Source organism: Neovison vison, chromosome 13, assembly GCF_020171115.1.
Source record: "Neovison vison isolate M4711 chromosome 13, ASM_NN_V1, whole genome shotgun sequence".
Classification (NCBI taxonomy): Eukaryota; Metazoa; Chordata; class Mammalia; order Carnivora; family Mustelidae; genus Neogale; species Neogale vison.
Window position 1 is genome coordinate 72,112,111 of NC_058103.1, and position 13,791 is coordinate 72,125,901.

The 13,791-nt window shown below is 44.2% G+C and overlaps 1 protein-coding gene across 1 annotated transcript; it reads left to right on the forward strand.

The window, feature by feature from the left end:
• The first annotated feature begins 1,284 nt into the window (after window positions 1–1,284).
• LOC122893137 (granzyme B-like) lies at window positions 1,285–4,487 on the forward strand. Its single transcript, XM_044229975.1, has 5 exons — window positions 1,285–1,456; window positions 2,443–2,590; window positions 3,039–3,174; window positions 3,379–3,639; window positions 4,211–4,487. The coding sequence occupies exons 1-5, from the start codon at window positions 1,396–1,398 to the stop codon at window positions 4,379–4,381; spliced, it is 777 nt and encodes a 258-aa protein (XP_044085910.1). The 5' UTR covers window positions 1,285–1,395; the 3' UTR covers window positions 4,382–4,487.
• Window positions 4,488–13,791: the final 9,304 nt, after the last annotated feature.

The window sequence follows — 13,791 nt, forward strand, 5'->3', positions numbered from 1 at the left end:
TATCATTTTTCCTTCCTACTTTCCAAATTTTCTCAATGGACATGTATTACCACTATAATCAGAAAGATACCTTTTTTTTTTAAATGTCCACAACTGGGCAAGCTAGTTTCAAAAAATTAGAGGTTTGATAAATATACTTGATTTGAGAAGGAGGATATTTACACCAGAATTACATATTCTGATAGATAATTTCCTCACAGAAAAACTGTAAAGGACAGAAAATGTAGAGATGGAAACTTGTATCACCAGACTCTACCTACTTAGAGATATTTAGCTGTTCTTTAAACAGAACTGAGCTTAGCTTTTTAGAAAAATGGCCCCTCACATCCAATGACAGTGAGATCAACAGCAGTTTGCTTAGTAAAAGTTGAGTCTATTATGTGACAAACCTGCTGTCTCAGAAGTGTGGCTCTCTGGGCAGAGGCCAGAGAATGCTAAAAGGACAACTCTTGGTCTTTGCTTGCCCGGTGTAATTTCCCACTTGACATGGTACTGGCAATCTAGTAACTGGAACTTCTTTTGGGAACCAACCTTTCCCCAGGTTTAGTTCATGTGTTTTAGGTGGTTTAGACAGGACTGAGTCCAGTCTACCCAAAGGAGGAATGACCTAGGCTTCAGTCAACCAGTGGATTCGATGTCTAGGGTCAAGATGGTTCATTAACATAAGCTAAGTGTCAAATGCAAGGCATTTGTAAAAGCATTGACAAAAGACGTGGACTCTATGACTCTGAGCATTTGTAATTTTAAAACAGATGTTAAAATCCCTAGAAAAGAAGCCAGGCTGATGAAGGGGTTGCCCTATGAATTTAGTAAATAGTGGTCACGCTCTCTTACTGTCTTATGCCTCCCTTACCATGGCCCTGACCATGCTGAACCCTGGTTGTTGCTATTTCTGTCTCCTCCACCGGACATGCTCTCTGAGGGACGGAGACACATCTCTGGTATGTTGGATCATTCAGATAAGGAGCCTAAATACACAGCTGCTAAAGAAATCATCCTGATGGACTCAGCACGGAGCTGAGGCAGTGGTGGCCCTATCACTGGGGACTCAGGTTTCTGGGCTCTAGAAACCCTCCAGGCTGATACCACATCCTCCAGTCCCCACCTTGTACACTCGCTGTCCTGTTCTGGGCTGGAACAAGTGGTCTGTTCTGAGTCAACTTGTGTGGGTTCTGATGTGGTCACAGCAAAATTCTCACACAACCACCCCAAGAACGTCATCAGAGAGAGGGGTGGGGGCAGGGAGGCTGTCATAGAAAGCCTTCTAGGATGAAGCACCACAAACCAGAGAGGAGTTCAATGTCAGTGAGCCCATCTGCACCCCCTTCCTTTCCTGGGAGCTAAAAGCACAGAGGAAGCACCAGTAGCCCCGACCTGGGCAGTCTCCTGGGAAAGATGCAGCCACTCCTGCTCCTGCTCCTGCTGGCCTTTCACCTGCCTTCTGGGGCCCAGGCAGGTAAGTGACCACCTGCCCCAAGGCCCAACCCCCTCCCACAGTGGGCATAGCCCTCCTGGCCCTTCTGCACACCCCTGATCCACCTATCCACCAGGAACATTCTGTACCCTGTTGTCATCTTGCCTCCCACTCTCAAGTAGGGTGCTGGGTAAGCCACCAGCAGAAACGACAGAGCAGAAGACTGGTTTCTAGAAGAGCCAGTGGGTACTGTCCCCTCCCCAGGCTCTGCCTTTGCCATCTGGAAATGGAGATTTCCTAGAAGTACATAGCAGAGGGTGAGAAACTGGAAAAGAGAACATCATAAATCCCCCTGTAGAGGACAGAGCAGACCTGGCTTCCCTGTAGGATGAGCCAGGTACTTCCCTCAGCATCTGCTTGGGAGAGAAACCCAGGCTCAGCAGACCCCACTGTGGGATGGACCATGGTCCCCAGAAGACTGCTGTTACCTTGGCTCTATCCCAAGGCTCCTCATCCTTCTCTCCAACTCTGCTTTTCTTCCCAGGCTGTTAGCGGCTCCCCTTTTTCAAACAGGACCTTGGCAGACATAAACGTCTCTGCTTTCCAGAATCCTAGCAGCACTGGCCCTATCAGCCTTCATCTGGAGGCTCCCTGGGGAGGCTTGCCCTCACGCAGCCAAACAACACTTACCTAGGTATTTACTACATGTCCCATGGAAACAGGCCTTGTGAGACAATACCTATATAACTAAACTTAGGCCCTAAACACAGGATGATGAGGGCCTTAGAAACTCGCTAGAAACAAAGCAAAGTCAAGAGAGGGACTGCTCAGGATCCCCTAGGATGTCTCTGTCCCTACGATGGGTATGGTCCTCTCTGATCATGTGTAGAAGAAAGATTCACACACAGACCGAGACACAGTCTTTTTCCCACTCCCAGGGGAGGGAGTGGAGGCCCCTCCCAAATTCGGGCTGTGCCGGCCCGGTGCATTCAGTGGGTACACAGGAACAGAACAGAATTTTCCCTTAGGAGAGATCATCGGGGGACATGAGGCCAAGCCCCATTCCCGGCCTTACATGGCATATCTTAGTATCAAGAATCAGAATGAGGGGAGAAAGTGTGGTGGGTTCCTGGTACACAAGAAGTTCGTGCTGACGGCCGCTCACTGCTATGGGAGGTAAGGAGCAACTATGAGCCTGTACCACCCTGAAAACCCTGGCATGGAGCCCTGCCTTCTGCCCTCGGCGCTCTGAGGAATGCATGAGCCGGGGGACACCTGAAAGGGGGTGAGGGAGGTCAGGTAGGTGGTGGGGAGAGGGGAGGCTGAAACCAGGTGCATTGCTGGAGTAAGAGAAGAGCTGGGACCTGCTTTGGCATCAGAATGCAATCTCATCTCATTCACATGTTTCTCTGGGTAACTGACCCCAGTCATCTATGGCTCCAGAATCCTACCTCAGCCACGGAGAAGCAGAAGGCACAGACAGCTCAAACCTGGGAATCTCCTGTTGCCTCACTTACCCCATCAACTCCAGTGCTGCCCACCCCAACTGCCACCTGCCCTTCACAGCCCCTGAGATATATCCTGTGATTCCACACCCCCACACCCCACTCTGCCCTCTGTGTAGCTCCATCCAGGTCACCCTGGGGGCCCACAACATCATGAAACCAGAGACGACCCAGCAGGTCATCCCCGTGAAAACAGCCATCCCTCACCCAGACTATGATCCCAAGAACTACTCCAACGACATCATGTTACTGCTGGTAAGGAAACCTCTTTGCTGCCCTTGTTTTCCTGGGTCCACACTGGTTCTTCCTCCCACTGGAACCCGTCCCCTCCCTCCTTCCATCCTGGCTTCCTGGCCAATGTCCCTAGCTCAGGGCAGAGAGAAGACAGTGCAGCCTCATCGGGGCATCCAGGCCCTGAGGCCACTAGCTGAGCTGGACTCTCTTGCCTCTTCCCAACAGCTGGAGAGAGAGGCCAAGAAGACTGTAGCTGTGAAGCCCCTCCGCCTGCCCAGGGACAAGAACCGGGTGAGGCCAAGACAGGTGTGCACTGTGGCTGGCTGGGGGAAGATGGCCAAGATAGGCAGGTACCCAGACACTCTGCAGGAGGTGAGGCTGGAAGTGCAGGACGATGGCAAGTGCAAATCCCGCTATCCCAAGCATTACGACCGCACCATTGAGCTGTGCGTGGGGAACCCAAAGGAAAAGAAGTCTTCCTTTCAGGTGAGATTGGGTGTCTGCTTAGCATGGGTCTAGGGACAGGGGTGTTTGGGGAAGACCTGGGATCTGGAGACCCAAGCAGTGATCTTTCTCATGAGGAAAGGAGGGGGAACAGCCAGAGATAGGGGCACCCAGACCCTCTGCGAGCCTGCTGAGGGTGTAGGATGTATTCAAATGGGAGCTCCTACAGGTTGAATTTGCCGCACTCTTCCCCATGTCGGGCCACCAATGCTAGAAACCTCTGCTCCTTGGGCATGCAGGAGTGAAAACCAGGTGGCACCTCAGAGCTGGTCCCCACCTGGGTTACCAGGCTTGGCCTCTAGCTGAGTGCCAGCCCTGCCCACCGGCTTCTGGGTATCTAAACAGGAGAGTGCAGCATGCAGTCCTTCAGCACAGGACCTGGGACCCAGGGAAGGAGAGGGAGCTGCCAGTGAAGTGAAGCACTGACAAGGTCCAGCCCTGTCCTGTCCTCCCATCTCCTATGGGGTTCACACAAGGCAGTCTTCTCAGAGGGGCTGGGGAGAATGGGGGCAGCAGGAGAACTGATTCATTCCTTCCCTATCTCTGTCCACAGGGGGACTCTGGAGGCCCTCTCGTGTGTAACAATGTGGCCCAGGGCATTGTGTCCTATGGACAAAATGATGGGACACCACCCCGGGTCTACACCAAAATCTCACCTTTCCTGCCTTGGATAAAGAAAACCATGAAAAGCCCCTACTTACAGGAGCCAGACCATTTGCTCTAGAGCTGATCCAGAATCACACTGGAAAGGGTGGCAGGGAAGGCAACAGCAATCGAATAAATGTGTCTTACCTGAATGTCAGCCATCAAATAAATGTCTCTTAACTGAATGTGAAGGGCTGGTTTCTTGTTTATTCATTGACCTTCATTCCCTGGCATCAAATCTGTTCTTACAAGGTCAATTACACAATTCTGCTATTTTCTGCTTCCTCTTCTTCATCCTCCACCCCTTTGCCCCAACACTATGCAAAGTTCTTTCCAGCTCCTGCTTACCTACACCTGTCTCTCAGACCCTGCCCTTCTGCCAGGGCCAAAGCTGAGTACCACCAGGAGAAACCATGAACCTCTCTATGCCTGGGTCTCAGGGTGAACTTCTTACATCCTTCCTCTGTGTTCTCTGGAAGGGAAGAAGGAAACACTGTGGGCCTTGGACACCAAGCTGGCCCAGGCTAGGACAACAGCTCAAGGATGTAGCCCTACCCCACTGGGAAGTGACAGGGACATTCTCAAGCTGGACATCCATCCAAGGAAGCTGGCATGGATTGGGCCTGACTCTTTTGAGTAGCTCTGGAATCTCACCTCAACTGAGTTGAGTTCCATTTGCTGACCTCTTCTGAGCTCAGGGACCAACTTGGCCTCGAGTCTCCTGTATCCCTGCTTACCACTGAGAGTGTTGAGTGCCCACCAACACCTGTGTTTTCCAGACAACACTCTTCTGACCTGGACCTGCCTCCTATCCTTTCCACCTACAACATCCAAGTTTGAGCATCTCACCTCTGAGATGCCAGCCCAGTTCATGATCCAACAGAGAGGGGTATCACAGTCACAAGGCCTGAAAGCACCAGACAGCATCCATGGAGAACAGGGCTGGTTAGGTGGCTCTACAGAACTCTTGGCCCCATCTGTCACCTGGCCAGGCCAGCTCAACCCCTTCCATGTGTCAGCGTCCACTAGCTTCCGGGTCACTCAGTAGCTTAAGTCCCTCTCAACCTGTCCCTCTTGTCACTGCCAACCTCTAGGCTGAGACTTCTTGTTGGTCACCTTGGGCTAAATCAGCCTTTGATTGTAAAAGGGCTCCTCTGTTCAGTAGGACTGAAAAGGACAATTTTTTTCCATCAACCAACCAGCAAATGCTAACTAAGCACCTGCTAAGTGCCAGGTATTGAGTGGACAGAATGCAAGCTCTATCACCTGAGTCCAGGTGAACCTGACACTGTTGAATTTCACCTAAACCAACTAAACCCTTCTCCGTCCTCCACACAAGTCCATGTGACCTACGTCTCTGTGGGAAATGCACAGGAATCAAGTATTTATAGTTATTTTTATTACTGGTATAGTTATATAGTTATTTTTATTACAGGCTGTATGAATGTTATTGCATGTGACTCTAGAACAGCAGTGTATGTGATTTGGAAATAGCAATGTATGGGACTTTAGTCATTTAGTTCCTAGATGTGAAGTTACTAAACTTTGTTTCCTGGGGCATGCTCTTCACCTAAGGGACAGGGCAGCCTTATTTTCATTTGCTTCAAAAGTAACAGGTATAAGGGGCACCTAGGTGGTTCAGTCTGTTAAGCATCTGCCTTCTGCTTAAGTCTTGATCTCCAGATCCTGGGATCAAGCCAGTGGGGAGTCTAGTTCTCCCTCTCCATCTGCCCCTATTCCCCCACCCCCATTCACTCACAAGTGTGACTCTCTCTCACACACACAAAAAATACATAAAACTTTTTTTTAATAAAAATAAATAAAATAGAGAAAGGAGCAAGATGGTGGACAGTAGGAGGCCCAAATATCATCATATCCCAGGAGCTCATCTAGATAGTTACCAAAACATTTTGAACAGCTACAAACCAAAGAGGAAAGAGAAGAGAGGAAGAGCAGCAATTCTAGGAACAAAAAATTGACCACTTTCCAGAAAGTGGGACGCGGGGGTATAGCTCAGTGGTAGAGCATTTGACTGCAGAAAGTGGGACGCACAGAGAAGTGAATCCAAAGTGACAGAAAGATAGACCTCAGGGGAGGGGCCAGCTCCAGGGAAGTGAGAGAGCAGTGGAGCACAAAATTGGAACTTTTAGAGGTCTCCTCCACTGTGGGACGTCACTCCAGAGGCTATGCAGGATGTGGAGCCCTTGTGGAAACAGTGTGGTCTCAGGACCTGCAGGGTAACAAAAAGACCAGGGGTGTCTGAGTAGCAGAGCTCCCAGGTATCAGAGTGGGAAGCCGGCTGCAAAGAGAGAGCCAAGGAGTGAGCTCTCAGTTCAGGGTTACCTTACGCCATGATCCATGTCACAGCCAGGCCACTGCTCTTCAAACAAGGACCCCATGAGTGGAAGAACCCGGGAGACTCATCTTCCTCCCCAGGGAGAATTCCAGGGAGGAGCAGCACAGGAGTGAGGCAGGAATCTGCTAGGTTTGGAGACTCCAAATGGGGCTGTGCACCAGAAATAGAAACAATTGGTCACAGGCCAGGTGAGCTCGGAGCACAGCTGGAGACCAGGGAGACTGGGAGTGATTGACCTCTTTTCTCTGAGGAGTGGGGCCCCAAGCTCTTGCCTCCTCTGGGCTGGAGACTGGGAGGCTTCCATTTTCATCCCCATTCTCCAGAGCTCTACGAAAGAGTTCAGGGAACAAAAGCTCCCGAGCACAAAACCAAGAAGACTGCTTAGCCTGGCCCCTGGCAAGGGTGGTGCAATTGTACCTCAGGCAAATACATTTAAAAGCAACAGGCCTCTCCCTGAGGAGATCAGCAACAACATCAAGTCAAGACCAACTTAACTGATCAATGAGAACTGTGAAACTCCACAGCTAGGGGAAAGCAATGCATAGAATTCATGGCTTTTTCCCCCATGATCCTTTAGTCTTGCAAAATTAAATCTTTTTAAATTTTTTTCTTATTTTTTTATTTTCCTCTTTCCTATTATAACATTTTTATTTTTTTAAGATGTTTTATTTATTTATTTGACAGACAGAGATCACCAGTAGGCAGAGAGGCAGGCAGAGAGAGAGGAGGAAGCAGGCACCCTGCCGAGCAGAGAGCCCAATGTGGGGCTCAATCCCAGGACCCTAGATCATGACCTGAGCTGAAGGCAGAGGCTTTAACCCACTGAGCCACCCAGGCACTCCCTTATTTTAACATTTTTAAACTATTTTATCTTATCAATACTTTTTAAAAATCTTTTTTAAGTTTTCACTGTCATAGTCCTTTTTGTTTTTCTTTTCTTTTTCCAAACAACTTATCAATTCCCTTTTTAGAATCTTATTTAAGTTTCATCTTTACAGTCATATTCGATCCCTTCATCATGTTTACCTTTATTTTTGTACATATAAGTTTTTCTTTCTTTAAAATTTTGGGAGGTAGTTTCTTCTAACACACCAAAATATACATAAAATCAAGTGTGTGTCTCTGTTCTATACACCACTTTAATATACATATATATTTTTCTCTTTCTCCCCTTTCTTGTCTCCTTGGTTTCAGGTCTTTTCTGGTTTAGTTAGTGTATATTTTTCTGGGGTCACTGCTACCCTTTTAGTATTTTGCTCTCTCATTCATCTATTCTTATCTGGATAAAATGACAATGCAGAAAAATTCACCACAAAAAAAAAAAAAAAAAAAAACAAGGAGCAGTACCGATAGCTAGGGACCTAATCAATATGTACATTAGTTATATGTCAGAACTAGAGTTCAGAATAATGATTATCAAGATGCTAGCTGGGCTTGAAAAAAGCATGGAAGATACTAGAGAATCACTTTCTGGAGAAATAAAAATCCCTTTCTGGGGAAATAACTAAAATCTAATCAAGTTGAAATAAACAAAAGCTATTAAGGAGGTACAATAAAAAATGCAGGCTCTTACTGCTAGCATAAATGAGGCAGAAGAGAAAATTAGTGATATAGAAGATCGAATGATGGAGAATAAAGAAGCTGAGCAAAGGAGAAAAAAACAACTACTGGACCACAAGGGGAGAATTCAAGAGATAAGTGATAGCAAAAGACAAAACAATATAGATTAACTGGGATCCTGGAAGAAGAAGAAAGAGAGGGGGCAGAAGGTATATTGGAGCAAATTATAGCCAAGAATTTCCCTAACTTGGCAAGGGGAACAAGCATCAAAATCCAGGAGGCAAAAAGAACCCATTTTCAAAATCAATAAAAATAGGTCCACACCCCATCATCTAGTAGTAAAACATACAAGTCTCAGAGACCTGGCAGGCTAGAAAGGACTGGTATGATATACTCAGATCACTAAACAAGAAAAATATGCAGCCAATAATACTATATCCAACTACACTGTCATTGAAAATAGAAGGAGAGAGGGGACTGGGTGGTTCAGTAGGTTAAAGCCTCTGCCTTTGGCTCAGGTCATGACCCCAGGATCCTGGGATCGAGCCCTGCATCAGACTCTCTGCTCAGTGGGGAGACTGCTTCCTCCTCTCTCTCTGCCTACTTGTGATCTCTGTCTGTCAAATAAATAAATAAAATCTTTTAAAAAAAAAAGAAAATAGAAGAAGATATAAAAAGCTTCCAAGACAAACAAAAAGTAAAAGAATTTCAAACACTTAGCCAGCCCTACAGGAAATATTAAAAGGGGTCCTCTAAGAAAAGAGAGAGCCTAAACAGAACAGACCAGAAAGGAATAGAGACAATATACAATAATAGTCACCTTATAGGCAATCTGATGGCACTAAATTCATATCTTTCAATAGCTACCCTGAATGTAAATGGGTTGAGTGCCCCCAATCAAAAGACACAGGGTATCAGATGGATTAAAAAAAAAGACCCAGTGATATGCTGTCTATAAGAAACTGATTTTAGACCCAAAAACACCTCCAGATTTAAAGTGAGGGGATGAAAAACAATTTATCCTGCTAATGGACATCAAAAGAAAGCTGGGGTGGCAATCCTTATACCAGATAAATTAGATTTTAAGCCAAAGACCATAAGAGATGAGGAAGGACACTATGTCAGAATTAAAGGGTCTATCCAACAAGATCTGGCAATTTTAAATATCTATGCCCCTAACACAGGAGCAGCCAATTATATAAACCAATTAATAAAAAGAAATCAAAGAAACACATCAAAAATAATACAATAATAGTAGGGAACTTTAACATCCCACTCAATGAAATGGACAGATAATAGTAGGGAACTTTAACATCCCACTCAATGAAATGGAAAGATCATCTAAACAAAAGATCAAAAAGGAAACAAAGGCTTTAAATGACACACTGGACCAGATGGACATCACATCACAGATATATTTAGAACATTCCATTCCAAAAGAACAGAATACACATTCTTCTCTAGTGCACATGGAACATTCTCCAGAAGAGATCACATCCTGGGTCACAAATTAGGTCTCAACTGGTCCCAAAAGATTGGAATCATTCCCTGCATATTTTCAGACCACAGTGTTCTAAAACTAGAACTCAACCACAAGTAGAAAGTTGGAAAGAACTCAAATACATGGAGGCTAAAGAGCATCCTACTAAAGAATGAGTGCGTCAGCCAGGAAATTAAAGAAGAATTTTAAAAATTCATGGAAACAAATGATAATGAAAACACAACTGTTCAAAATCTTTGGGACACAATAAAGGCAGTCCTAAGAGGAGAGTATATAGCAATACGAGCCTTTCTCAAGAAACAAGAAAGGTCACAAGGACATAACCCAACCCTATACCTAAAGGAGATGGAGAAAAAAATGCAAAGAAAACCAAAACTCAGAAGGAGAAGAGAAATAATAAAGACCAGAGCAGAAGTCAATGATATAGAAATCAAAAGAACAGCAGAACAAATCAACAAAACTGGGAGCTGGTTCACTGAAAGAATTAATAAGATCGAGAAATCCCTGGCCAGACTTAAGAAAAGAGAAAGGACCCAATTAATAAAATCATGAATGAAAAAGCAATTACAATCAACACCAAAGAAATAAAAACATTTATAAGAACATATTATGAGCAAATATACACCAGAAAATTTGACAATCTGGAAGAAATGGATCCATTCCTAGAGACATATAAACTACCACAACTGAACCAGGAAGAAACAAAAAACCTGAACAGACCTATAACCAGTAAGGAGATTGAAGCAGTCATCAAAATCTCCCAACAAACAAGAGACCAGGGCTAGACAGCTTCCCAGGGGAATTCTACCAATATTTAAGAGGAATTAATACCTATTCTCCTGAAACTGTTCCAAAAAATAGAAATGGAAGGAAAACTTCCAAACTCATTTTATGAGGCCAGCATTACCTCGATCCCAAAACCAGACAAAGACCCCATCAAAAGGAGAATTACAGACCAATATTCTTGATGAACACGGATGCAAAAATTCTCATCAAATATTAGCCAATAGGATCCAACAGTAATTAAAAGGATTATTCACCACGACCAAGCATGATTTATTCCCGGGCTGCAAGTTTGGTTCAACATTGGCAAATCAATTGATGTGATACAATACATTAATAAAGGAAAGAACAAGAACCATATGATACTCCCAATAGTTGCTGAAAAAGCATTTGACAAAGCACAGCATCTTTCTTGATCAAAACTCTTCACAGTGTAGGCATTGAGGAAACCTATCTCAATATCATTAAAGCCATCTATGAAAAGCCCACAGTGAATATCATCCTCAAAGGGGAAAAACTGAGAGCTTTTCCCCTAAGATCAGGAACACACTAGGGCTGTCCATTATCACCACTGTTATTCAACATAGTACTAGAAATCCTAGCCTCAGCAATCAGACAACAAAAAGAAATTAAAAGCATCTGAATCAGCAAAGAAGAAGTCAAATCGGACTCTTTGCAGATGATGTGATACTTTATGTGGAAAACACAAAAGACTCCACCCCAAAACTCCTAGAACTCATACAGGAATTCAGTAAAGGGTCAGGATATAAAATCAATGCACAGAAATCAGTTGCATTTCTATACACTAACAGCAAGACAAAAGAAAGAGAAATTAAGGAGTTGATCCCATTTACAATTGCAGCCAAAACAATAAGATACCTAGGAATAAACCTAACCAAACAGGCAAAGAATCTGTACTCAGAAAACTACAAAGTAGTCATGAAAGAAATTGAGGAAGACAGAAAGAAATGGGAAAAAATGTTCCATGCTCATGGATTGGAAGAACAAATACTGTGAAAATGTCTATTCTACCTAAAGCAATATATCCATTTAACACAATCCCTATCAAAATACCATCCATATAGAACAAATAATCCTAAAATTTATATGGAACCAGGAAAGACCCTGAATAGCCAGAGGAATGTTGAAAATGAAAACCAAAGTTGGAGGCACCAAAATTCCAGACTTCAAGCTCTATTACAAAGCTGTAATCATCAAAACAATGCAGTACTGGCACAAAAACAGACACGTAGCTCAATGGAACAACATACAAAGTCCAGAAATGGACCCCCAATTCTATGGTCAACTAATCTGCGACAAAGCAGGAAAGAATGTCCAGTGGGAAAAAATTTCTTCAATAAATGGTGTTGGGAAAATTGGACAGTCCCATGCAGAGGAATGATACTTGACCATTTCCTTATACCACACATAAAAATAGACTCAAAATGGATGAAAGATCTCACTGTGAGACAGGAATCCATCAAAATCCTTGAGGGGAACACAGGCAGCAACCTCTTCAACCTCAGATGCAGCAACTTCTTCCTACAAATATTGCCAAAAGCAAGGAAATCAAAGGCAAAAATGAACTATTGGGACTTCATCAAGATCAAAAGCTTCTGCACAGCAAAGGAAACAGTCAACAAAACCAAAAGACACCCACAAGAATGGGAGAAGATATTTGCAAATGACATACCAAATGAAGGGCTAGTACCCAAAACCTATAAAGAACTTATCAAACTCAACACCCAAACAACAAACAATCCTATCAAGAAATGGGCAGAAGACATGAACAGATATTTCTGCAAGGAAGACATCCAAATGGCCAACAGACACATGAAAAAGTGCTCAACATCACTCAGCATCAGGGAAATACAAATCAAGACCACAGTGAGATACCACCTCACACCAGTCAGAATGGCTAAAATTAATAAGTCAGGAAATGACAGATATTGGCAAGGATGTGGAGAAAGAGAAACCCTCCTACACTGCTGGTAGGAATGCAAGAAGGTGCAGCCACTCTGGAAAATAGCATGGAGATTCCTCAAAAAGTTGAAAACAGAGTTACCCTATGACCCAGCAATTGCACTCCTGGGTATTTACCCTAAAGATACAAATGTAATGATCCGAAGGGACACATGTACCCCAATGTTTATAGCAGCCAATGTCCACAATACCCAATCTATGGAAAGAACCTAGATGTCTATCAACAGATGAATGGATAAAGAAGATTTGATACATAGACATATATATAGATATACATATAGATATAGATATATAGACATATATATGTCAATCTCTCTCTCTCTCTCTCTCTCTCTCTCTCTATATATATATATATATATATATAGGATACTATGCAGCCATCAAAAAACTGAAACCTTGGTGTTTGCAATGACATGGATGAAACTAAAGGGTATCATGCTAAGCAAAATAAGACAATCAGAGAAAGACAATTATCATATGATCTCTCTGATATAAGGAATTTGAGAGGCAGCGTAGGGGGTCATGGGAGGTAGGGAGGGAAAAAATGAAACAAAATGGGACCAGGAGGGAGACAAACCATGAGAGACTCTTAATCTCATGAAACAAACTGAGAGTTGCTGGGGGGTTGGGGGTAGGGATAGGGTGGCTGGGTTATGGACAATGGGGAGGGTATGTGCTATGGTGAGTGCTGTGAATTGTGTAAGCCTGATGATTCACAACTGCACCTCTGGGGCAAATAATACATTATATGTTAATATTTTAATTTTCTAAAAAATAAATAAATAAATGGAACATATTTTACGATGTAGCAGATCAGAATGTCTTTGCACAGATTCTAATGGTATGAATAACCACAATATTCAATTGCCCAAAGGCAATGGGTGACTCTAAACACACACCCAGTTCTATAAGCTAGAGACAATCTCTGTCATGACTGCAAGCTCCCACCTATGCAGATTCAAACTAAAACCAGAGAGGCTCACATCGTCTGGAAAAATGGAGAATCACCTCTTCTCTTCAGGCCACCATGGTTCCTGCTGCATCCACAAAGCCCAAGACTTTCTAGACTCTTCAACATTCAGAAGTTGCTGGCTTGGAGGCCACACATAGAAGATGTGATTTCTTGCTAAACAAGGATTTCCTTGTGTTGAGCTTGCCTCACAAGATGCTTCCAGCAGCCATACCTCTAAGGTTTTGCCATTAGTGTGGGCACTGCCTGAAAGCTGAGCCTAAGTTCCAGCCCTCGACTAATGCCCCACTGCACCAAATACACACACCACCACCCCCTTCTGTGACATGGGGTAAA